Source organism: Aythya marila (genome assembly GCF_965140915.1).
Source record: "Aythya marila genome assembly, chromosome: 2".
NCBI classification, from domain to species: domain Eukaryota; kingdom Metazoa; phylum Chordata; class Aves; order Anseriformes; family Anatidae; genus Aythya; species Aythya marila.
The window spans coordinates 15,393,660-15,420,150 of NC_139043.1; the positions used below are offsets into that span (position 1 = coordinate 15,393,660).

At 39.5% G+C, this 26,491-nt stretch overlaps 1 protein-coding gene across 7 annotated transcripts in view; it reads left to right on the forward strand.

Moving 5' to 3' along the window:
* Positions 1-21,716, forward strand: part of NRP1 (neuropilin 1) — a 112,448-nt gene extending 90,732 nt beyond the window's left edge. For 4 of the 7 annotated variants that reach the window (XM_082753697.1, XM_082753698.1, XM_082753699.1 and 1 more), the window contains 7 exons: positions 360-464; positions 3,452-3,511; positions 10,652-10,789; positions 13,508-13,782; positions 14,286-14,379; positions 16,329-16,385; positions 17,664-21,716. In XM_082753697.1, the coding sequence (XP_082609823.1) occupies positions 360-464; positions 3,452-3,511; positions 10,652-10,789; positions 13,508-13,782; positions 14,286-14,379; positions 16,329-16,385; positions 17,664-17,950 (1,016 nt within the window). In that variant the 3' untranslated portion in view covers positions 17,951-21,716. The remainder of the gene's footprint in view (positions 1-359; positions 465-3,451; positions 3,512-10,651; positions 10,790-13,507; positions 13,783-14,285; positions 14,380-16,328; positions 16,386-17,663) is intronic. The other 3 variants (XM_082753701.1, XM_082753700.1, XM_082753702.1) reach the window with 3 other exon arrangements.
* The last annotated feature ends 4,775 nt before the right edge of the window (positions 21,717-26,491 follow it).

A 26,491-nucleotide genomic window follows, 5' to 3' on the forward strand; every position in this document is an offset into this window, starting at 1 on the left:
CTGGTGCTTTGGCCATGCAATAAAATCATGGGTTTTCTACCCTTCCCTGAGACTCCCATTCTGCTTTGCCAGACCTTCACTCCAGTTTTTTAGGAACAAGCACTCATCAGCCAGTCCAGGGCTTTGCTGCACAGCTCCGCTCAGCCCTTGAGCTCAGACACAGCAGAGTGCCCTAGGGCAGGAGGCAGAACAGGTACTTCCCATTGCAAAGAAATACTAACTAACCTGCAAAGTAGAGTTGCTCCTTTCCTCAAAAATGACACACAATGACAGCATATGGTACTCATCAAAATGTAAGTGCCAATTGCATGTTGATTCTCCAGCACACTTTTTAACCAAGCAACTGGATTTTGTTTCAGCTCCTACTGCTGTTCCTACCGTTTCCGAAGGCAAGCCTGTAGATGAGTGTGATGATGACCAGGCGAACTGTCACAGTGGCACAGGTGATGACTACCAACTGACAGGTGCAGAAACCATCCTCATTCCATTGCAGCTTCATTGTAGCTCATACCCATCGCCAGTAACCAGCTAAATGTTTGCACTGATTTAATCACTCAGCATAAATGGACATTGGTATGCAGTTTGTATTGTCAGTGCTGTCAAAACATAGGCATCTGCCTTTTATATATGACAATACTTTTGATTGTTTTCTCAGCTATGTAATTTTTGAAGCAAATAATAGTGACTAGTTGGAACAGAGGGCATATTTTTGAGCAGGAATTGTGTCTAATCAAATGTCCTAATCAAACTTCCTCTTATTAAGAAAAAAGATGGACAAACCTTTTGAGATTTATTGTCTGAGACTGAAGATCTCAAAATGAAATATTGTTTAAGCTGAAGATGCATACACTCTTCCACACCTAAAATTTAGCGTAGGACTCAAATATCAGCCCCAAATCTTTCTCAGACAGAAACAAAGCAGATTTGTTTCATCAAAGCATACTCACACATACACCACCGGAAACATTTCCATGATTTTCCCCACCAGCACTGCATTACTGACACAGAGGGGCTGACATTCTCCAAACTGCCATCACTAGCAGAAAAATAGAAGGGAGGGACATAGCGTAGTCTGCATTTGGAAGGGAGAAAGCTTCTTAAATTTCCTGTTTTCTCCCTTCTGCACCAAGCCACTGTTCTTCTGATACAGCTGCACTGCTACATTTTTTTTTCTCTTTGTGGAGGTTACTTGCTCCACAAAGCTCTGGGCCCATTTGAGGAGATCTTTCTGTAGCAGATCCATACTGCTACAGCAGCTAAGCTTATTTTTGGACAGAGCAACACAGGTTATTTCATCACCTCTCCCTGGTGTGCTTATCTAATAAATGTTTATTGCTTCTTATATCCATGACATAAAATAGCATTAAAACCTGGCAATAGCTGTCCGAGAGGACTTTGGGAAATCTTAGGTAAGAGAGAGATCAGCTTTTTGGAAGCAGCCAAGTAGAACATCTGACAGCAGATACAAATGAAAGTGCAGTTTCAGCTTTCTGAGCTTTGCCAATGTCTCATGTAAATGCATGTTGCAAATCAAATATTGAAAAACAATTCTTGAGCAGAAAAGACACTGCACAGTCACTGTCACTGCTTTTCAAATCAGTGTTCCAGATGAATCTTATTCTTTATGAAAAAGAGCCATGCAGGGAGTCTGATAAAATAGTCTGTATCGTGTTAAGGTAGCTCAGGAAGCTTTCAATATTACTAGACATTGTATTTTTTTTATTTTTCTGAAAGCAGAGTGTCAGGTCAGAAAACCCTGGGGCTTCCTGCAAAACCCTACGTTGACGATTGTCTTGCAAGACCCAATAGGTAGAGACACATTTCACATAGAGGCTGTGTGAGGGGAAGGAGAGAGATCTATGCAGGCACCTTCCTCTTCACTTGCTCATAGTCTGTGTGCTTCAGGCAGCTCAGGACTGCATCCCGCATATCCCTTAGGGAAAGGTTATTGAGCAGAAGAAACTCCCTTTGGCAATTTTTGCAGGCTGTGCTTAGGGAGACATTTATAACCTCTAAGACAAGGGAGCAGCCATCAGCCTTCCTGAACACCGGCTTTCTGGGTAACTGAACCTTTTTCACTACTAAAATTGAAAATTACTACATTGCCCTTCTACCAAAGTGCAGACACTTGAGTATAATTTACTACACCACCTAGAAACCCTGGCCAGTGCATGCTCAATTGTGGACACTGCAGAAATTCAGTGTTTTACTTATGATGCTACATGTAACACAAAAATGCACAGAAGTGATTTTACCAATAATTTCATCGCAAATATTCTTTTCTTACTCCAAAATGCATAGAAGGAAAGTATGTAAATCTTATGGCCCATTAAGGCTAGCAGAGAAAGGCAGAAGGGTTTCATCAGTGCCTTCCCCGCTTCCATCCTCTGCCAGTGTGAGTGTGGCGCCTGCGTTCTCGCGGGTACGGCTGCTAGAGTCACTTCCCTGATGGTACTCGCACATATGTGAGTATCACAATGAAGCCTTCCTCGCAATTAACTATAATTGTGCTGTAGGCCAGATTCCTTCCTGCTCTATTTGGACCCCATACAGAGCTGCTCTATTTGCGTGGCGTATAGCATTTCCCATCAGATCATTCTCACAAACATAAAGCTGATATAGCTCAGGCATTCATTCTCATTGGAAGTCATCTTAGTCATCCTTTCTATAATGCTTTAAGTACTTGCTTGCTGGAGAAGAGAAAAGCCATTGACTGGTAATCAGCACCCCACTGCGCATTTATAATTGTGCTAATTTACTTTTTGTTTCCTTTATCAATATGAGGCTTACCTTAAAAAAGTCAAGTATTTTTAAAATTAGTGGGCTTAGGGAGAGGGCCATGACCCCGCTCACCTCTTCTTCAACTGCTTGAAGAAGAAGACAAAGGGAAAGTTCTTAATTCCTCCTGCTCTTTGAGACAGAAGTGAAACCTGCCTTAGATGATAGACAAAATTTGGGCAATTCCCACACACCTCTCCTGTGAGCTGGGGCCACAGCGCAGCTGAGAAGCAATGCACAGGGAGGACCCAGCACAGCAGGGGCTGGAGGATCTCAGGTCTTTGATGTGGCAAGCATGTCATAGCTGAATGCACAGATTGGTGAGTGTTAAGAGGGGCTAGGAAGGTCAGTCACTGACATCCCATGTGATTTTGAGCAAATCACTCTATAAAGTGATGACAACCATAGGGACATGGCAAGGATTGATTAGTTGGTGTTTGCAAGGACTCCAAAGACAGAAAGCTTTATTTAAAGACAAAATCTAATTTCCTTATTTATTTATTTATAAAGGAAACCAGACCTTTAATGTCACATTTTCATGCTTCACATACTTAGTTGCCTACATGTCTAGTAAAGGTGGTAGTATTTCAGATTTATATATAGGATATTCCTGATGATTGCTGTGTCCTTTGTTGTGTCCCATGTATCATGACATGCATAATTTCTTTTCCAGGTGGTACTACAGTGCTGAATACAGAAAAGCCAACAGTAATAGACAACACGTTACAACCAGGTAAAAAGAAAAAAAATCTTATGAAAAACGTAATAAATTCCATACCCAAATTTCATGCCAGAGACAAAATAATGAATTGCAGCACTTCCTGACTCCCCATTCCCTAAAAGTCTCTGAAGTAAAGAAGCATCTGGTCTCTCAGCTCTGTACAGTAAATATTTTATTCCTTTCATCCACATGTAGACACAGTAGAGAACAAGATTTCCTTCTGCATCAGCAAATGCCAAATGTTGACAAAATTGAACTAACTTAATCGCACAGTGCACTGTCTTTAAATGTGGCATGTCAGTGACACAAAGTGTGTTTGCGAACTCCAGGAAAACAAAAACAGAGCCACACAAGCCATTCACTATTTATATACATGGTTTTACAAAACTAAGACAAGTAAAGTTTGCCAGTTTTCTCCACCAGGGAGCTGGCAGTTTTACAATATTGTTTTCTAGCAATTTTTCTCAAAATGGGGTTACATAAACTGTTACCACAAACTTGAAAAGGGAGAAACAAGTTGTCACTGGCAGCAGGTCCTTTTTAGTTAATCAATACAATGACTAGCAGCTTTTAAAATCCTTACTTTGCTCCTTCCACAGCTTTCATAGCATTTTTTAATATCCTGTACAATTTACTGGGAGTGGAAGAGTGGACAGATTTGGGCAGAAAATCTGAGCCGTAGAGACTGGAAACACCAGTTTAAAGCTCTGTGCATTACTGATTGCAGAGCGGTAAGGAGGTCAGTTTTCAGCTACTCCCATTTCCTCCATTAAGGTACAGTCACAGCCATCAGGCACAGTCTTGCAAGTGATTTATTAACAGGGTGGGTAAGTGTTTATCATTGTTTCTTCAACTATGTGACACAAACTTCTTTTGCTTCAAGTAGAAGAAAGGTACTAATAATGCAAAAATTTCCTACAGGACACCAGTGGTGTCCAGCTGTTAAAGAGATAGAGCTGGCTTCTCTCTGACATTGCTCCCCATCTTGGCCTCTTCATTCTGATATTGCTTTTACTGTCCCTAAAATTTGTCTCCAGGGCCGTACAGTTTGCTTGGTCAGCATATACCATTTCTACCTCTGCCCTGCTGTATGAGTGAGGCAGATTGAGGGGTACCATTGACTTCTCAAGACACTTCTCTGTGCTACTCTCCCTCAGCCAGCAATTCTACTATAAACCCAAAATTTAAGGTTGGGGAAGGGGAGGGAGGTATCACAGTGTTTTTTGAGTAGAACATTTGGATTTTTCTGTCTGAAATGATCTTGCAGCTTTTTATTTGGCTGAAATGAAGGATTTATTTTACAGTTCTTTTGACTGTTTTCTTGCATTTAAACAAATGCTAATTGAAAATTCATAAAGTGCCTCTGTGGTATGCAGTTTTCCTCGCTCCTCCACAGTGCCAGATGCAGTTACAGGTTGTGTTTAATCCCTTTGGCTTGGGTGGGACTCTCCAATAATAGATTGACTGTTTCTGCCAGAGATGAAGATATCCTCATTTTCTCTCCTTACTTCCCTCCTGCACCACCTTCGTTTACTGCATGATGAGCCAAGTTTTTTCTCTACTGAAGAAGTTTATGAGGTTCCCTTCAGAGCATGCCAATGCTACTTCCCTGCATTGTGTTGGTAGGAGCTGTTTCCTTCCGGGGAATAAGGGACAAGTTCACATCCCAAACCCCAGGCTCCCACATGGCAGCACATTACAAAGATCATAGACAAAGTTCAGTCAGATGCTAATAAATAAGGTTTCCCGAATCTGCAGTTTAAGACATAAAGATTTCCAGCTGCTTCGTAATCCCTCACTGAAAACCAGCCAGAAAACTCCCCAAAAGGGGCAGCCAGTAATTCCCCTCAACATGGGGAAAGCCTTCTTGGCATGGCGGTGGTGCATCTCCCTCTGTGGAGGGGGCACGGCTGGACCTCTTTGGCACAAGAAAGTGTGTCCAAGCCAGAGGCCATGCTGCAGGGAGCAAAAGCCTGCTACAGCAGCCGCAAATGGAATAGTTTAAACTAGCCTTGAAGCTACAGAGCTGCTTGGGCCCCCCTGGCCCCAGCTGGCCAAGGATCAGGGGATCAGCACGCTCCAGCTATTCTCAAGCTGAACAAGGTATCCGTTTAACACACCAAGGACTGAGCCTTCAGCTTCAGCCATAATTATCCCTAAGGTTTACCTTAAGATGCTAATACACCTCGAGGCAAATGGTGACCTCCAAGCCAAAGAGCTATTGAGGAACAGATGCAAGATGCAGGCTCCTGCGGGTAACCCTGCATGAGCTACGCATGCCATTGCCAGCCACAACAGCTTATGCCACGGTGATCTGGGGCATGTTTTCCAGCCCTCTCACTACCAGCTCCTGCCGTGGCATAGGTACTTCTGCAAAACGTGCTAACACCATGTATTGCTGTCCTCCTGCCTGCACTCATGCCTGCAAACACTCCTAATCTTGTTATCCCAGACTAACACGCTTGTGTGTGTCAAAGCCTGAGATTATCCTATTCCCACCAGCTTTCATACCCTATGGAAACAGTTAAGTGCAAATAGCTGGAAAGCCTTGTTTATAAACAAGCTTTCCATTACAGACTTTTGCAGTTCATTTCAAGGGGACTGAATTGTAAGAAAATAAAAAAGAATCATGATTTCAAACTGCTGAAAATGTTTAAAGCTTTGATTTTTTTTTAAGATAAGATCTACTTTGCTCCTCAGACTTAAAAAGGTGCCTTTAGCAAACTTGTCTGTCAAGATAAATACCTTTCAGGCCTCAGTCCTACGACTCACTAACATCTAGCCTTTTTGAACACATCTCTTTTAATTCCACAGAAATATCTGAAACTCTTTACTCTTAGCTATTTACATCCAGAGCAAGCAGTTTATTTACATTATGTGCTCTCAGACTGTAAGCTCAGTTCTTTGTAAAGCAGTGTTCAAGAACTAACTTATCTTGTTTTTCATACATGTAGGAGGTATTTCAGAAAAACATAAATAAGAAATCCTGAGGTTAAAATCTACACAAAGAAATAATTTAAAGATAGAATAGGTCTGATCCTCATTTATGGCAGGACAACTTTGCATCAATAAAGGGATGTAAAGGGATATTAAAGCACTTAAATTAAAATTTACTATCATTTAAGGTAATTCTATGCCACCAGCATAAGCAGTATAAAAAGGTGAAATGCAAATAAGAATCAGACCCAATATACTACTTTGAAGTGGTCCAAATTATGTTTGTAATTTCCCGTTTTAATGTTGATGTACCCTTTGGCAAGAGCATCCTATAGAGAATTTTCATAGCATTTTTAATGCCATCATGCTCTTTCTTGCCTCTTGTCAGAGGAGTTATAAAAATATGTCAAAGTCTGTGGGCTGCAAAAGATTAATGGACTTGCAAGAAACTCACTCAACTAGATTTTCAAATGACTTTCTTGTTCGTGTGCTGTAATGGCTCCAGCTGTGAGCAAGATGTGGTCAAGAAGTACAGCTGTTGGCTATTCTTTGAGAGGATAAATCTGTTTTAATTCAGTATCACGTACCCTACATTTTCAAAAAGACATATGGGATTTCGTCACACCTCCCTCTCAGATTCTCATCTGAAGTGGTGCTATTTAGTTACATAATAGCTGGTTTTCTTCATCCTCTCAATAGGCACAAACCCCAAGATCAATCACCTCTTGGCAAGGGAATTATCTTAGCAGGGGAATGGGCCAGTGCTGCAAAGGGAGCCCACCAAATGCTACTCATCCTTCCTTCCTCTCTGCTTTCCTTCCTTCCCCAAGAGCTGCCAAGCTATAGTTCAAGGACAAAGAAGAAGACAGATTGCCTGTAGCTTACTGTGAGCTACTGTATCAGCCCCCTGGGACCTTTAATAGAAGAATTGAACTATTATATCTTTTCCTGGGACAGTCCTCCTGTCCATACGACTAATGAACCTATCCTGATGCTACAAGTGTCTGTTATTAATTGGCTAGCAGGTCTATTTTTTCTTTTTATGGGTCCCTGGGAGAAGTATTGGAAGAGACTTAAGAATAGACAATAAGAGATGGCATGTTTAAGGAGCCCATAAAATGAGAGAACTCTGAAATGCCTTGCCTTTGACCTTCAGTTCCATTGCTGTGATTGTCTAAGGAATGCATTAAGATGATCACTTCTGAGAAAACAGTAAGGGCCTAGCAAAAAGTAACTGACTGTGAGCAGGTTACATGCCTAATCCTGCTCAGTTTCAGGGGATTCTCATTAACTTCTGCATGGAAAAGAAGTTCATTTTTATGTTAGTCTATGCTGTCTGTGAGACCAAAGCCAAGGAACACAGGCATGGCCAAAGCATATCAGACTTAGGCTCTTTGCCAGTTTACTGGCCTATATGTTTCAAATGAAAGTGTAAAAAAAATCTTTATTAGATGGTGCTGTGAAATTTAGTCCTGCTTTGAAGCTCTCACTCTAATCCCAGTGTTCAGAGCTTGCTTCAAGCCATGAAGCAAAAGGCTTTTGTGACTCCCTGCATTTTAGAATTAACAATTAAATTTTGGATATTTTCCTCATCTGTTTCAATGTCCAGTTTTCTTCGAATTGTGCTTAGCTTTAGCAGCATTCAAGGGAAGCAGTGTTGTTCACACTGTATGAGAAGGTATTTCCTTTGATCAGTATTGAACTTCACTGGATGCCTCATGGTTTTTGGGCTACAAAATTGAGAAAACAGAACATTGTAATCTTCCTTCTCTAGGTTCTTCACCTATTTATATATTTCTCCTGTGTCCTCTGCTATTTATTTTTATTCAGAGTCAAACAATCCCTGTCCTTTCAGTCTCTTTGTGTTATATTCTCATTTATGCTGTTACATCTTCAAATATATGTGATCTCTCTACCACTGTTCTCCTTTCTTTTGGTTTGAATACCACACAGGCTATCACAAGCTTTGCATTATATAATCCTTTGGGATTAATAAGATTAATTTTGTTTTAGGTTTTCTAGGGCCTTTTTTAAAGTTCTGTTTCATGGCTCTGATGTCAAAGCCATGCAATACAGCTCTCTCTAGGCCTCCTTGACAATGAAAGGATATTTTTCACAAATTTAAAACCCTTTAATTCATTTCAATGTCACTCTGTTTCTTTTTTAAAAAAAAAAAAAAATCCCCTTGATTTTCAGATGTCCCCTTTTGGCCAAGAGCTCTTTGATCACGGTCCCATTGTCTAGGAAGGAAAAAAAATATATATATATACTGAAGTAAGAAACATAATGAATTGCCTTTCTGTATCCATGTGTGCACAGGCTGAGTTCTGCTTCTTCAACGTTGTGAGACCAAAGAGAGATTATTCACCACAATATTCCCCTTTCCTAGAAAGGGCTGGGGTCCGCCAGGAAACACGTTTTCTCCACATTGAATTCCTGCAACAGACAGTATCTGTTTAATTCATTTGTTCCCAGTTAGGATGCCGCATCCGTGACAATGTCGGGTAGACCCCTCCGGAGGCCGGCGGGAGGGTGGGGGCAGTGGGCGGGATGGGGCAGATGAAAGGCAGGAGAAGAGACAGGGCTCAGTGCTGAGCTGCTGTAGCAGAGGGGATGGATGGGATCTGCCATGAACCCAGACCTCTCTGTTGACAGAAGGGCATTTTGGGGAGGGGCAGAGGGGAGAGGGCACCGTGGCTGCCATGCAGGAATATGGTGAGTTGAGTTAAAACTTTGTCTGGGAGCAAGGTCTCACTGAACAAGGGCAAGGAGAGAGTGATAGATGAACCCCTTTTGTATCTGTCCTGTCTTAACCTACTCACTTGAGGTTTTCTTTGAGGTTCATAAAATAACAGTTCTAGTTTACTTCCTATTAAAATCTGGGTTGTGAGTTCAAAAGTCTTTCCAGTCTTCCCTGGGCGGCTCACTGTGTGGAGAAGGTCTTTGCCTCTTCAGACTGAAGGAGATCCACCTCAGAGGTCTGCCTGACTGCAGGTCCCAGCTCACTTCCCACACTTCTCCGTATTTTCCCACAATAAACAAAAGACATTCTAAGTTTTACATTACCTCTCTCTCTCTTTTTTTTTTATTATTATTATTATTAATTTTTATTTTTAAGTAATGGGAGAGATAGCAAAAGAACACAATTGTTCCCCCAGAGCTGATAGTGAAGGGAGCACAGAGTCCTTTGTTCTAAGTTCATATTTGCACAAAGCATCTCGTTAAATTAAACCTATGTTTTTTTCCTTTAATAAGGCGTGAGTCATGTCTGAGAATAGACTTCAGAATTTGGTAACATTGCCGTAGAAAGGGTATTGCTCTAGTGGGAGTTGCCATTGCTCAAGGTGAGGTAAAAGTTCATACCAGTGGGGTAGAAATCAAAAACCCAAAAGATTTCAAACTGGTTCTGAAAATAAGAAATAAGGGATTTATGTGCTATCTTTGTATAATCTTCCCAACCAAATTCCAAGTTGTATTGAATAAAATAAGCTACTAGGTATTAAACCTTTGGGCAGAATTGAAGAGAAGCTGAAAACAAGATATGATCTCATCCTGACCATAATACCAGACTTCCCTTGTTTTACATGGAGCTTGTTTTGAAGCTTATTTTCAGTTCACTTGGCAATCAGCCACATTTGTCCCTTTTCTGTCTCAATTTGTCCATTTCAATGCTGCCATCTTGTGGGCCTGTTTGTCTGGAAGATGCTGAAATACTGTTTCTCACTGAAACCACGTACTATACATTTCACCAGAAATCCTTTATGGACAAGGACATTCCACTAGTGTTCCTGACTTTTCTTATTTTTATCCAAATCTTATTGTGATTTGTTGCACAGTTATGGTGCAAATGTGTATTAACAACCAGTGAATGTATCTGATAAGCCAGAGCTTTCTTTTTGAGTCATATATATTACAACAGAGTTACCAGACAATGTGGGCAAATCAGATGAATTAGTCTAATGACATAATATCACAAAATATGGTTCATAAAAAGACAAAAAACAGGTATCTCATTTACTAGACATAGCCATTCTTCATCTTTTTCCTAGAAAGGCTGCTCTTGTTATGGCTTCTCAGACTTTCAAGTGGGAATGGCTCCCTTAAATATCAAATGAATATTTGAAATGAAATTTGAAATTTGGTATTGAAATGAAAAATCTGAATAATGCAATTAATAATCATATTTCCTTCCTTCTTTTCTCTCTTTTCCTGCAGAGTTGCCAATATACAACTTCAACTGTGGGTTTGGCTGGGGATCTCACAAGACTTTGTGCCACTGGGAACATGACAATCAGGTGGATTTGAAGTGGGCAATTCTGACCAGCAAAACTGGTCCAATTCAAGACCACACAGGTAATCATGAGTTCATGATTTAGGCATTTTACATGGGAATAAGTTGTTCTGTTTTATACCAAGATGCCTTCCAAAACCACAGGAGCATGAGTTATACCTAAAATATGTATTGTGGGAAAGATAAGTCTGGGCAAACTGATCCATTATATGTAGACACAACTGACCATAATTGTCCCTTCTGCTGGGGAATAAAGATCATTTATGGTCAGGAATTGAAGATATTCCCTCCTTCTGACTAGACTTTGGATAACTGCCATCCAGGATAGGGAAAAAATAATTAAAAAAATAAAATAAATAAAATAATAAAAAAAAAAGAATAGCCAAATATTCTGCAAATATAACTTACCAAATGATACCGTCCTGAACAAACCTCATGAACTATTCCTGTTTATAGTTACTGTCTGCTACAGAAAGGTGTTGCAAGTAAAACTTCTCCGATGGACTTGTTTCCATGTCCTCCTCCTCTCCAACAAGAGTTGGTGAAGATTACAGTGATCCCTTTGCTCACACAGAGTTTTTCCAGAATTATTACCCTGGGAAATCGATTGGTTGGTTTTGTAGTATCTAACTCATGGCTTTGCATAATTAGGCAATAAATATGCTGCTGGCTAGTGGAGAAGGGGAGGTAGTGTGTGACCTGCACAGCCTCTCACTTCAGTGTTCTCCCTTGCATACATGAAGATTAATCAAATGTGTTAGAGATGAACCCCCCCTTCCCACTTCTGCAACCCCTTTGCCTAATGAGAATGACAAGGAAATTAGACAAAATTGGACTTTTTAAATTCTGAGACATTTTCAATTGAATCTTAAGACAAGTACAGTAGTTTCAGAGAAAGAAAAAAAAAAAAAAAAAAAGAAACTTATAATACTTTGACTATAAATGGCATTGTACAAATAAATGGCATCAAATTAACTAAATGCAGTTAGCTGAAGTGAAGGCTGTAATGGTGGAAAAATTGATGTAAAGTAAAGTGAAATGGCTCAGTAGGATCTGACATTGAAAGGAGGTTAAAAGCTACGTTAGCCAGAGACTGACAAAATCTAAAAGGCATGCATAAGTAAAGCTCTAATTAAGACAATGAAGACAGAGTTCCTGACCCAGCACTGCAATAATATTCTGGAAATGAGAGCTATCTGCACTTTGCCACCAAGGATTATAGAGAGACTGAACCTGTCTTCAATCAAGAGATGAAAAAATGATATTTTTCAAATGAGATTTTGTTGTTTCTGCTGGGCCCTGCTGGTGCAGAAGGCTTATCCATTCCATAAACTGTAACTTCAATAAGTCTTACAGGCAGTTCCTTTTGCTGCTTGCTACACTCACTTTCAATATTGTCCAGAATTTTCCTTCAACTCCAAGGGCTCCTTCATGTGGCAGATTTGCCATCTGGGTGGGGTGGGTGTGAACACAGACCACGAGCAGTCTGTATGGCACTGCCATCCCAACCACGCCCCTCAGTGTGGCCATTACCCAGCAAAGCCACCTTGCACATTGGCAGAACAGCAATGAGCAATCCCCAGGTATATCTTGCTCTCAGCTTTACTTGTATAAAGCTGAAGAAACTCCACAGAAGTGATCTTCAACAGCAATTGCTTTATGACAGCAGGATATTCTATACACCACTTCAAAATGTACGTTATGATTAATTTTGGCCAGTTGGGTCATCTGAGATTATTTTTCTTTTTTCCTCCCTTTGGATTTCCCTATCACCATTCTTTGATGAGATTTGCACACATGTTGTGCTGCTCTCTACACAGAAGCAAAGTTGGAAAGAACATATAGGCAAATAAATATGCCAGTATATGCTGTTTCCATCCTGTTATGTGACTATATCATGTATGCAATTTCCTCACCCACAACAGGTGAACTTTGTAGTTTTCTACCCTAATCCTCTACAAATAGGCTGTTCAAGAGCTGACTGAAATGACTGCTTTGCTAGTGCAAATTACAAGCACTTCACTGTAGTCAGTATCTCACTTAGCATCTTGTTACCAAATCACATTCCCCCCTGCTTCCCTCCCGGTGTGATTAAGCAAATGATTTTCAAAGTTAAGGGGATCCAGTGTTCAGATTTCAACATGCATAGATCCATTCTGCTCTTCAGAAAATACCAAACATAATCTTAATCTTCTGGAAAATGGCTCACAAAAATATGGAGCCCAATTTGTTATTGCCAAAATCCAAGGGAATATCTCTGGCACCATTTGTGACAATAGTATAACTCGATTTAGGAACACCATTTAGATTTCAGTTCCTGATCTCAGACCATAGCTGCTCACAGCTATCTTATTCTCCAGTGCTCCATTCTAACCTTGCCTTCTCAAACACAGACTAAACAGAGATTAAAATAGCTCTTTGCACAATCAGTGTGGAGCAGCCCCATGGGATTTCTGCCAAGCCTGCTGCATGAGGACTGGCTCTCCTTAAGAGGTGCCCACTGACTAGTGCAGCATACGTTGTCACACTGAACATGCTCTTGCGTCCTTTCCTGAGCAATTCTTGGCACAGGCCATCCTGGCAAGCACAGGAGACAATGGCCAGCAGAAATAAACTCTCCTTGGAGCACGTGTGCTTCCCCAGAGCTCTCAGAGCACCACCCTCAGCTGTGAGACTTGGCAGGAGGCAACATGAGCACGGGTGGCTGTGACTGGGGTTTATTAGGTGAACAAAGAAAATGACATTTGGTCACTATTCCTAACACAGTCCTTCTGTCACAGCAGGAGATGGCAACTTCATTTACTCACAAGCTGACGAAAGCCAGAAAGGCAAAGTTGCCCGGCTGCTGAGCCCTGTGATTTACTCGCAGAACTCTGCCCACTGCATGACTTTCTGGTACCACATGAGCGGCCCGCACGTTGGCACCCTGAAGATCAAGCTGCGGTACCAAAAGCCAGATGAATACGACCAGGTGCTCTGGACCCTGAGTGGGCACCAGGCAAACTGCTGGAAGGAGGGACGTGTTCTTCTGCACAAGTCTGTGAAACACTACCAGGTGAGTGTGGCTGCTGTTCGCTACACTGACAGAGATGATGCCAGTAAGACCTTGCTGTTCATGTTTCATACGCCTTAGCAGAAAATGTCACTGGAGGATTTATGTAGACAGGTTTATACCTACAGATGAGGTGCTGCTGCTGTGACAGTAATAATAGTGGCATATTTCATGGCATCTCAGATGACAGTGATACAAGCAATTTGTTATAGAAGGCCAAATAAATACATTAGAAATCATTTCTCATCTGTCACAAAACTGCATCCTTGCTACAGTTTTGCTGCTGATATAGAAGACTTCAGTGAAGTTATGGCATTATATACATTCACATTTGCATGTGTATGTTCAGAAAGACTTACAGTGCTGACTGACAGGCCACAGTCAAAGTATATGTAATATGGCATCGTGACAACTGGAGACATGTGTTAACAGCTAATTAGAATTTCTTGAATGCTTCAATTGTGTGTTAACATGAAAACAATGTGAAAATTATCTTGTTTTGCTAGGTGGTTATAGAGGGAGAAATTGGAAAAGGAAATGGAGGAATTGCTGTGGACGATATTAATATTGACAATCACGTAGCACAAGAAGATTGCAGAAGTAAGTACAAATAGGAAGAATGTATTGCTATCTCATCCAAAATATGATTTATTTAGGTAGCTGTTTGGTTTTTTGTTTGTTTGTTTTGGTTGTTTTTCTTTGTTTATTTGTCTGTTTGTTTGCTTTTTCTGTGAGAAAGGGACGCATAATTACTGCCTATATCGGAAAGTTTGCACTGAAAACACCCTGATGTGGTCCATAGCTTAATTCATAGGCTGACCTTTGTACTGCAGTGATGCAGTCTGTTGGTTCAGGGCAACGAAGCTGGTGAGGGGCCTGGAGAACAAGTCCTACAAGGAGCGGCTGAGGGAGCTGGGCTTGTTCAGCCTGGAGAAGAGGAGGCTCAGGGGCGACCTTATCGCTCTCTATGGGTACCTCAAGGGAGGCTGTAGCGAGGTGGGGGTTGGCCTGTTCTCCCACGTGCCTGGTGACAGGACGAGGGGGAATGGGCTTAAGTTGAGCCAGGGGAGTTTTAGGTTAGATGTTAGGAAGAACTTCTTCACTGAAAGGGTTGTGAGGCACTGGAACAGGCTGCCCAGGGAAGTGGTGGAGTCACCATCCCTGGAAGTCTTCAAAAGACGTTTAGATGTAGAGCTTAGGGAAATGGTTTAGTGGGGACTGTTAGCGTTAGGTCAGAGGTTGGACTCGATGATCTTGAGGTCTCTTCCAACCTAGAAAATTCTGTGATTCTGTGATTCAGAACTGGCACCCTACTGATGGGTCACAGCATGTTCACATCCTCACATTTCTCCCTGTGTTTTTATTGATGTACTCTTAAAATTATTCTGCTTTTCCTAACGCTCTTACCTGCCTTAAGTAATGCTCAAAATTCCAATTTAATTTCTTCACTCTTTTTAGATCATTTACCACTTGAAGACTATCCTAGTTTTTTTTATCAAACCCACATTGGATGTGCAAGCATGGTGCAATGGCCCCTGACCTGTCCTGTGCTGTTCTGCAGCTCTGAGGTTGCTGTGCCTCGTTTGCTACAGTCACCAGCTCCCAGACATATATCACTGAGTAATGTTAGATCATGGCCTGTTCCACATCTGAGCCAAGCTATTCTTGAGCCACTATTTCAGAGGTTTTATTTCTGGCCAGTCTTGAGTTATTCCAGTCACTGCTGATCATATCTGCATCGCATACTGCATGTAATTTGGCAGCAGCACCCACAGATAAACACAAGAAACTGAATCCTGTCCTTCATGATGGAGATTAAGCAATGACTTTCACATAGGAGAGGAAATAGAACTGAGAAGCTTCGGCATCAGAAATATAAACTTACGCCATCTGAGTTGGCAGCACAACTGAGAACAATAATAGAGGGTGTTCCTCACCCTTTGTGGCTAACAGCCATTTGGGGATAACATGACAGGCTTCCACTACATGGTAATTTCATTGCCAAATAAGAAGACTGTACAGTCTCTTTATTGTTCAGTCCATCTCCTGGGGTTCATCCTAGGCTACCAGAGTGACTGTTACTAGGAAGGAGAGGCAGGGCATGCTACCTGATCCTTCTGCAGTGTCCTCCTTTTAGAAGCCAAAGCCAAAAGCTCAGTCTGCAGCCCAAACACGAGTGGTCTCGCTGCAGTCAGTGAAACTGTTCTTGTGATTAACTATGCCTTCACTGATGAAGTGTTATGGAATTGGGCTCCAAAATTGTAAATACAATGAATGAGATGCTAATTTATCACACTGATTTCTCTATCCTAGGCATGGAAAACCCCTGCTGATAACTCTAAAATTCTGCCAAGATTGGGTGGAGAGGAGTTTTTAAATCCTTCTTTTTTCTCCATTAATTTTCAGAGCCCATCATAATGAACAGTTCTGTCAAGCTGACATAATGATGCTCTGACACAGAAAAATCTGCTATACCATTATTGCCAGCATGATAGTCAATCAGTGTTTGTAACCTTAATAATCAATGTCAATTCTCTTTGCTTCATTAGAATCAACTGATGTGGAGAATGAAATAGATGAAGAAGACCCAGAAAGTAATCAAACAGGTAAAAATTGTGTTATTGTTACAAGAGCATGAATTAAAAAGTGTATTTTCATGTGAATTTTTGTATTCTATTTATTTATTTATTTATAGATTGGTTCTCTTAACTGCTTATAGTACTATGTGTTTTTTTTTTTTATTTATCTAGATCAATTTCTAAAAAAGATTGTATTTATACCAAGGGTTTCATATTTTAATTCTTCTATGGCACACAATCTTACAGACTTTCTATCATTTATAACTATCTCAAATATTTAAAATTATATTTTTATATATTTGTTACATTGCATGCATCTATACATACAGACGCTATAGATCCATAATACTTTGTTATCTAGAAGGCATGCCCAAAGCTGAAGAAAAACTATCATTATATCTTACAATTTATGTCTCATGCGGTGTCTAGGTAATTAGGCTCAAAACTCTTCAGGCTAATCATTTCTCAGACCTTGCTGAAAATGTCATTTTATGACCAGTCTACCAAAGCATTATCGTTTTCAATGATGATAGCTGTAAATGGATCATTAAATGGATCATAATTGTCATATTGTCCCAATAATAAAATGTAGTCGCACTTTTTCAGGCATAGAGCTTAGGTGTTTTTTTTTTTCTTTCTGTTACAGTCAATGGGATTGTTATCATTGGTTTCAGTGAAAGCAGCATTTGTCCTGAAAGAGTTTTTTTGCTTTTCCTGCAACAATTAGCAAAGTTTATAAGTCTATTTTATGTCCTTAATAAACTGAAAAAGGTGAGGGAAAACATTATGATACCCAGTGAATATTTTACACAAGGGGGCAGAGTGTTCTGCCGTGTCAGTTCTGTCCCTGTTTGCATTTCAAAGTCCAATCCTGAAGTCAGTGAAGTGGAGACAGACTCAAACTCAGTGGAAATTCCTGATCAATGTCTAAGACTATAAGTATTCACACTGAGCTGTATAATATTTATTTAACATTTTGGAGCTAAATACCACAAACTGGCAAAATATAACCAAAAGGTCTGGTTATTCTTTCCCAAGACTCCTATGTAAATCAAGACAGAGTCAGACCCCTACTATCATGTAGCAGATTCAATGACTGAAGAACAGTATGAAGAAATCAACAACAATTTGGGCCACATTATAGTTTTCAGCTGTTTATGAATACCCTCCAAGAAGCTAGGTTTTCAAATTATGTAGCAATTTATGCCAAAACCTTTATATTATTTTTCTAAATTTCCAGCTCATCAATCAAAGCTCTAACTCCAATCTGTTCTGAACATTTTGCAATTCTTTACTCCATTTTAGGGTTTACGCCTCGATATCATACAGATGAGGACTACGATGACATCTCCAGGAAACCAGGCAACGTCCTGAAAACCCTAGATCCAATCCTTATTACTATCATAGCCATGAGCGCACTTGGGGTGCTTTTAGGAGCCATCTGTGGAGTTGTCCTGTACTGTGCTTGTTGGCACAATGGGATGTCAGAGAGGAACTTGTCTGCACTGGAGAATTACAATTTTGAACTGGTCGATGGTGTAAAACTGAAGAAAGACAAACTAAACACACAGAATTCTTACTCGGAAGCATGAAGGTATAAAGTGAGTGGAGAAGTTTCAGAGAATCGAGATGGAAGGACATAGCTCGGTCGTGCTGGGGAACTGTTGATCTTCTTTTACTGTACAGGCTGAAAAGTGCATTGATGACACTGAGCCAAGCTTTTCTCAGGAGCTTCAATGAGTGTGTAACCGATAAACATGGACACCAATCTGTGTTAACAATCTGAATCATGTACAGTCTGCTTTTTCTGTTGGTTTTATTTGAAATAATCAAATGCTGGTGTTGAGACCAAGTATGATTGACTTATAGTTCATTTTGTCTTTCTTTCTCTCCCTTTCTTTTGTTTTCCGTTAATGGATAATTTTGTTTTTACTGTGCAAAATCCAAGATGCTGTCACAAAATGTATTCAGTGGGGTCCTTTGGATGGACATGCTGTCTGTAGCTCAGTGCCCAGAAATTATTGGAGTAACAGCAATTTAGTGGACTCCTGCACCTGTATTTGTGTATAATTGCTCGTGTTGTGCATAGGCAAAGAAGGTTTAGGATGTTTTTGAAAGTACTGCTGCATCAGTACCGATATAGTGTGTCAGCTCTGTTTACGAAGCAATACAGTCAAATTTTATTGATGTTTTTCAGTGTTGTACTAAATTTTGTGCTTGTGAACTCCATAAAAGAGTATGTGCCATCATCAGACACAACTGGTAACCGAGTGTACTGCCTAAAACCTAAACAAAAAAGTCCTTGGCACTGGCTAGTGTATGTCCTCTCAAGTGCCTTTTTGTTTGTACTGCTTCTCATTGTGTTAACATTGACTACAGCTCTGCTTCACTCCAGTTGCGCCCTTGTCTTTAATCATATACTGATGGCTCACTGACTAAATGAAAAGTATATTTTAGGGTAAGAAAGTAGCCTAGGCAAGGCAAGGGCTAATCAGATTTGACCACCTGGCTCGATTGTTCTGCTTTCTGTATTTCAACTTCATGTCTCTTGACCCTTTTGTATAAAGCTGCAATATCCCCTTTTATTGTTCTTTCATATAGAATGTATTTTCAAATGTAAAATCTCTCTCCCTTTTTCTTCTCATTCTCTCTTTCTCTCTCTGAGTAGATTGCATAAACATTTGCCATTGCCAAGGAAAGAAAACTGCAGCTTTAACATGCTGGTAATGGCAAAGGATTTTATTAGAGTTTGTGTTAAAAAAAAAAAAATAAGGGAAAATTCTTAACTTTACCCTCCAAAGTCGAACTTTGGGTTTCTTCTTAACAGCATAAAGTGACAGTATCTTTTTTCCTGAAGTCATGAAACACATCTTTTATCCTGAACAACTTGCCTGTTAATTACACTAGGGAAAATGAATCCCTCACTGAAACAATTGCCTTTAAAATGAGAAACTTTCCTTCTGCTGCCACTACCTGAATCAGACTTCTGTTCTCTCAGTAAACCTGTATTTTCATGCTAATCAATGCTAATTTGGCTTGCACATGGGTACTGAGGGCAGAATAAAATCCCACAGTGTATGTAGGGGATGTTCGTACCATTCTGTTATATCTGACTGGCCACAATCTCATACCACAAGGTTTCTGTTTGACCAGAAGCACAGATAGTGATAGATTCAGTGAGATGAGCTAATTTAAGCTGTCGGGAAAATGTGCTCAATGATTATGTGGCAATTTTTTAATATTTAGGGACAAATATTATTGGATGAAGAAAATTCAACAGCTTATGCAGCTGGTCCAGAAGGGTAAAAAGAAACAAGTATGCTGTGCTCAGGAGAGCACAGGAGGAGGTGAGAGGACAGAGGGTTTCTCCCATCCTACCAGTGTGAGAGCAGCCCCAGGCCACCTGCAGTGACCTCCACAACACAGCCAGTGCTGGGGAGCTTCAGCCAGTGCAAACCTGGTGGAAGAAGTGTCCTGCAAAGTCCTGAACTCCTTCCTCACTGAATTCCCTTCATAGAGTCAGGGAAGTGATTGTGACTTTTGGAGTTAGTCCTTTCCAAAACTGATTTTGTAGTAGAGCAATGAAGTATCCTGCCCAGGGTTAGGAATACAGAAGGGCTAATTCACCCTTGAGTTACTACAGCAACAGAATACACCCCTATTTCTCAATTAAATGTTTTGAAGCATATCTACCAATGTAAACAATGCTAATCATAAAAGAGAAACTAATCACAAAACAGAAAATCCTGTGGAAACCAGTAACCTAAAAATTGAAGAAGAGGGAGGGAGACTAAATGTTAAAAATATGAGGTAGGTAGTTGAAAATATTTTAGAGGAAGACTCAATAGAAAAAAAAACAGTGAATAGTTGCAACTTCAAAGAACTCCTGAGAGCAGAGACTACAGTGAATATTCAAACACACACTTCAGGTCATCATACCTTTGCCTAAATTGTAAGAATTACCTCCCCAGCCTCTAGACCTTGGGTCGCCCAGAAGGTGAGACGGATCACGTAAGACCTGAAAATTAAGCCCAAAATTTAGACCATGAAATGGCCCAAGTGACAAGCTCACTTTGGCTGAGGCAGAATTTTCATTTATGTCTTACAATGTAAGTTGACCATCATGGTATCACAGCAGCTAGTTAATTAACCCAAAGATAAAGGATTTTTCAAAACTATTTTCAGCATACCACCATGTGATTCAGGTGTGTTAAGATCTATTCTCCTTAGCTCAAAACAATTCTAGTCCACTAGCCTGAGAATTACGTTTATATATTGCCTTGAAGAGAAAATCCCACTGGGGAGCCCAGACTCAAAAACTTTTTAAATATTCCCATGGATCTCAATAGATTCTGGACCAGCTCTTGGTCTTGGTCTGTTTGAAGAGTAAAGCTGGTGGTTGTTTGTCTGTTTTTCTGTGATCTTTTAACATACTGAGAATAGTAAACATAAAAAGAATTGTATCTCCTTTGTGGTCTTCAGACCTTACTATGATAATGAGGATCTAGCACTGAAGATTTGATTTCTCTGAAGGTAATAGAATGAAAGTTGCCCTTCAAAAAAGGAAAAATGATACTGCAACTTTACATTGAAAAGTATCTTGCACTGATAAATATATTTAAAAAAAATTATATGTTTATAAAGTTATTAATTTGTAAAGGCAGTGTTACAAAATGTTCAGTTTATATTGTTTTAGATTGTTTCATAATTTTTAAAGTGTAAAATAACATATTTTTTTCTTTATTGAAAAACTATAAAAATCTTCTGTAGTAAAATGATTTCATTTTACTGGTATATTATTGCTTCATGTTTTGTACCATCATAAAACTTTGTGCAAATTTTTTTTACAGAAATTTTTATTTTCTATGACAATATGACACTTGTAAATTGTTGTTTCAAAATGAACAGCGAAGCCTTAACTTTAAATGACATTTGTATTCTCAGACACTGAGTAGCATAAAAAAAATCACATAGAACTGAACTGTAACTTAAATTTCCAAACTATGACTACTACATTCCAAAGAAACAGTTGAATTAAACATTTTCATAAAATATCCCATACCTGATGTATTTTATTATACTAAAATGGATTTGTTTTATTAAATGTCTGTTTTTCTTTAGAATCTTGCAACAAGCACAATGTTTTAATCATGGTTACACTTGCTTGAAGGCAATTAGAATAAAAGTTAGGATATATCTTGCTAGCTTTAGGTATTTGCTGAACATTTCTAAACTTAACTTTCTCATCTAATCTGATTGTCTCAACTACCTTTGTGTACAGTGGACAGACACCTCAGTAGGACAGTTCATTGTTTAGGATAGTTTTAACACCATGGTTTCGATACTGATTACTTTGCACATTAAAATTTGTCAAATCCTTCCTTTATTTTGTACACATGAACAACACACCTACTGACAGTATGTCATTAGTTTGAGTGCGCATGGACATACTTACCTCAGCTGCTTTACTACTACTGGGAAAAATATTGTATTTATTACCATATTTTTGATGATTGTGACACTTGAAGAGAAAGTATCAAATCTTTCCTCCTTGAGAGAGCATCATTGTATCTGTTTAAAGTATGAGATGGAACTACAGCAATGCTTCCAACAAAACTTTGCTTTGTGGTCAGAGTGAGGATTGCTCTCAAAAGCTAGTTGTAAAGGTTGTTCATACAATCACTAAATCCAGATTCCTTAGGAATGTACTTCATTGCATTCTGTTTGTTTCTGTGATACTCAGCCACAAGGCAATTTGAGGGAACATGGATGACATTAGGGGGGGGTGGTAAAGAAAAAAAAAATCTATGAAGTGAATCCATTGAGGATGAAGTTGAGAAAAGAGAGACAAGTATTTCAAGTTAAGAAAATTATCTTTCTTTCATTTAGGGGAAATTGATTAATCCAGAAGCTAATACTTACTTAGCACTAAGCCTTCCATTTTCTGCACTAAATAGACTGCATGAAGACAAAAATAATGCCATGGATTCTGGTAGTGAAACCCACCATAACCTGTAAACTTGGAAGAAAATAATGACCAGATGGAAATAACAAATTGTTCATCTAAAGAAAGCCAAAGCCAGGAGTACATAACACTGAGGTTCAAATATTAGGGTCATGGTCTGCAAAAGGGGTCTTAGGCAGGTAGAAACAAGAAAACCCTGTCGTTTTACAAATCAAAGAAACCAGCTCTAAATCAGCAGCCATGTAGCTGCAGTGCTGAACCCAGTCTCATTTCATTGCTCTTTAGCAGGACATAAAATATTATACAGCAACAGGCAGATGCGCAGGAGAGGCAGGGGCAGCCCAGCTGACATACAGTTGGGTAAAGCCCCTGGCATCACGGAAAGGACAGTTGTGCCTACTAGCATATTTCTAAACTTGATGCTCATATGTCTTTTCTGATGTGTAATTAGTCTATTTTAATTCAGTTCTTCTAACCTGCTTTCCCAAAGTCAAATGTCCAATTTGGTTTTGATTTTCAGATCACAGGTAAATTTGCAGACACTACGGATGTTAGATCCCAGAATTAATTTCCTTCCCATTCCTTAATTATCCTGTCCTTTGCAATGCATTATGCCTAACAGCATATAGGTTCAAGCAACATTAATTTATTAGAGTTTTAATTTCTTCTTTTATACTATCTTATGCATCTAGTCGCCCATAACCACAATTCTATCTACAAGTGTTTGTTGAATTATAACAAAGTGTTTTTTTTTTTTTCCATGGGATACTTTGTATAGATGTTTTCCTTGCCCATTAGTCCCCCTGCAGATCCTAATTGGTTTTCTACAGTAGGTCAGTTCCCTGTATTCAGTTCGATTCTCATAGTTACACTCATTCAAACGGTAATCTTATCACCTCAGGACTGATGGTGCTTCAATGGTTATAGCTGAAAATCTCATTAAAAAATCTTCTGGCACTTTTCACAGATGGATGGATTCTTATCATGTTTCCAAACCTAATTTCACCTTCAATAATCATATTCTCCTATTTAAATTTACATTGTTTTTATTCATCTTAGGCATTTAATTCATGTCCCTGTCACTGTGCAGCATCACTGTGCACCATACAGACTGCTGTATTTTCATCATAGGTGAGCTGGATCCTATTGAAAAAGGAATGACAGCTTTACTGGAGTGCCATTGGTACCAGAGAGAGAGATCAGGTGGTGCTCTCAACTGAGGAAAACAAGGAGGAGGTGTTGTCATAATGCAGACTGAAGGATTTAATGATAAGAGGCTGGAGGATGAAGGGCTTGCCTGAGGAAAAAAAAAAAATATTTCAGATGACACAAGCTGCAAAAAAACTTCCATGTTCAATTCTCTTGTTTTTCCCTTGCCAATATATATATATATATATATATATATATAAAATTCACAAGTTCCCCAAAAAGGTTTTCATTACAGAAACCTCTCAAGCAGTTGCCATGTGCTTTTAATTCCTCATGCACAGAGGAAAGAAAGGGATCCAACCCATCTATTAGCTGAACCTAAACGGTGAACAACTTCACTCAGAGAGGCAAATGGGTGCACACATGCCTTTGAAGACTCAGGCAGCATCTCAGGACTGTGAGATGGGCATTCTTCATGCATTATTTTAATTTTGAGCACCCCGATTCCCTTTCCTCTGTAACATGTTTCTCTGTGCCAGTTTTTGCTTCCCTCCCTTCCCAAACACTTTTACATTATGTATTACTAAGGTGTGCATAGCATGAAATAGCCCCATTCAGTGCCCACATACTCTGTGTCAGAAGAGGGAAGAGCCCGCTTCATCCCACCACTCCTTTTACACATCCCTACCAGGGTTGTGTTCTCCATGTCAGGGGTACAACTGGTATCCCTTTAATAAATAATCTACCTTTCAGGAAGCTTCACTCTTTTATAGATCAGGACTGATATCTTTGCATTAATCCATTAATTAAATGTTGATAACAATCTTCCTGCTTAATATTTACTTACCGGCTTCATCGCTGTTAGCATAATCGAGTGGGTCACTCTTCTTTTGCCTTTTGAGACTACTGACTAAACCCAGTGTTTTATCTTTCTCTCCTTTTAACCTTCTAATCTGACTGTGTTTCCCATAGCTCTGTCAGCAAGGGAAAAAAATAAAAATAAAATGGAAGCATAGTTGTCACCTTTCTGTCTATGAGACTGAAAGAACTCATTGAATAAGTAGAGGAATTAAATTTATTTTAAAATAAGTTTTTTGTGGAGTGAAAAACAAAGGCATCAGGCTGGTTGGAGGTGTTGTTTGAGATGGCTGTGAAGCATTAAGGAGTGAGCCACTGGATCTGTCTGAAAAATATTCTGTAACACCTGTAAAGGTTTAACTAGACTGTAAAGTCATGACAGCACAAGAATATTGAAGTAGGCAAGATGTAAACATATTGGGCATGGTTGGAAAAATTTGAAGGAAAAAAAAAAAAAAAAGGAAAATAGTGCTAAGAGTAGATTGGAAAGGAACTTCTTATTCTAGGCTCTACTAGTGTCTCAATCAGTTCTCAGAAGATGGAAGCCAAAACAAGGACTGAAGGTAACTAAAGCTTAGTCCTATGTACAGCTCAAACTGGTTAATTCATGGCCTAGAGTTATCAAGCAGCTCTAAGACTGAGACAAGTAGAAGTTGCTTGCCACCACCCACTGTGTAAAAGGTCCTCGACCCTTAACCCCAGCTCCTTTGCATAATTTTCAGTTACACATGCAAGCAGCAATACCAATTTGCAGCCATTGCCCACATAATCAATTGTATACAAATATTTGTTGTAGGACATATTTTCTTCCTTTTGCATTTATTTGGCCTTGATTATTCTTAAGACAATATTAGTGAAATAAGCCGTGTTCTCCCAGACTCTGTCTTGCATGGTGCAGAGCACCCCAGATCCCGTTTGTCAGCTTAGGAAGCCCATTGTGGAACCAGACCTCCCATCTGCTCAGCTGATGCTGTTCTGCTGCCCTTCTTCATGGCCTGCTGATTGTTTTGCATCACTATCCTGTTTGCAGTAAGAGGTCACTGAAAGTTCATTTGAAATCTAGACTATTTCAGTGCCATAATATATAGACAACTCAGGATCATCTTTGCTACTTTTAACAAGTCTTTTCACAATCTATTCCCTTTTCTTCATGCATGCTGAGGTCTTTAAGTGGTCAACTTAAATCCATATATCTCAATAAAGTGGCTGAATTACTGCCATTGAATGGTAGGCCATTATCTACAATTAGTTTATGGCTCTTAATAGCTATTATTACAAAAGATGGATTTCTCTATAGCATAAGTGTCTTACCAAAGATCCTGTTAGTACTCTTGCTTATGAAAATTTAAGTGGTAGCTGCTTTCTGGAGAAGATCAGGTTACTCTCCAAGCTGAAATAAGCTGGTACCAGCTAATTAGTATGGTTAATAAATAGGTTATATGATTTGTGAGGACTCTGGTTCTTCTTTGCTATGTATTGTTTGTAATAATGTAAGTGTGCACTGCACTAGATAGCCAAACAGACTGAGGAAATGCTCTGAAGGTGTCACCATCTAGTTTAAGAGAAAAATACTAAACCTCTATCAGCCACAGAGGACATAGTAACTTGTCTCAAAAGAACAGCTTTTCTTTTTCTGTTTATAGAAGTATGGTGGTTAGAACACCTAGAATAAGTGTGCGTCATTTCGATGGAGAAAACGATGGATTTATGAATCTCCTTGAGGAAATGCCTTCTGATGAAGGACATGAAGGAGCAGAGAGTAGAGGCAGAGTAGATGGGGTCGTGAACTTCATTTTACTTCTCATCATGAGTAATAGTGCTAAACTGATAGTCAGTCAGATCTTTCATTTTCTTTAATTTAACGCTATTCTTCTTGCTCCTTGCATTACTGACCCCACATTATAACTGAACCATGTGTTTTATTACAGTGCTAAGCACTGCTTTAAATGCACATGAGAAGATTTCAGTGCTTTTTATACTGCACAGTTACATGTGGTGAGTTTTGCTCTTTTCACATAAAGAACCATCTCAGAACTAACAACTTGTATTATTTTAATCAAGTCTCATTTCACACAGGTTGTGAACTTTAATACAGACTGCCATTTCTTCTGGGTTTCAAATATAATGCACAGCTCAGCACAGGCCTGACCTTCGTGGTTTT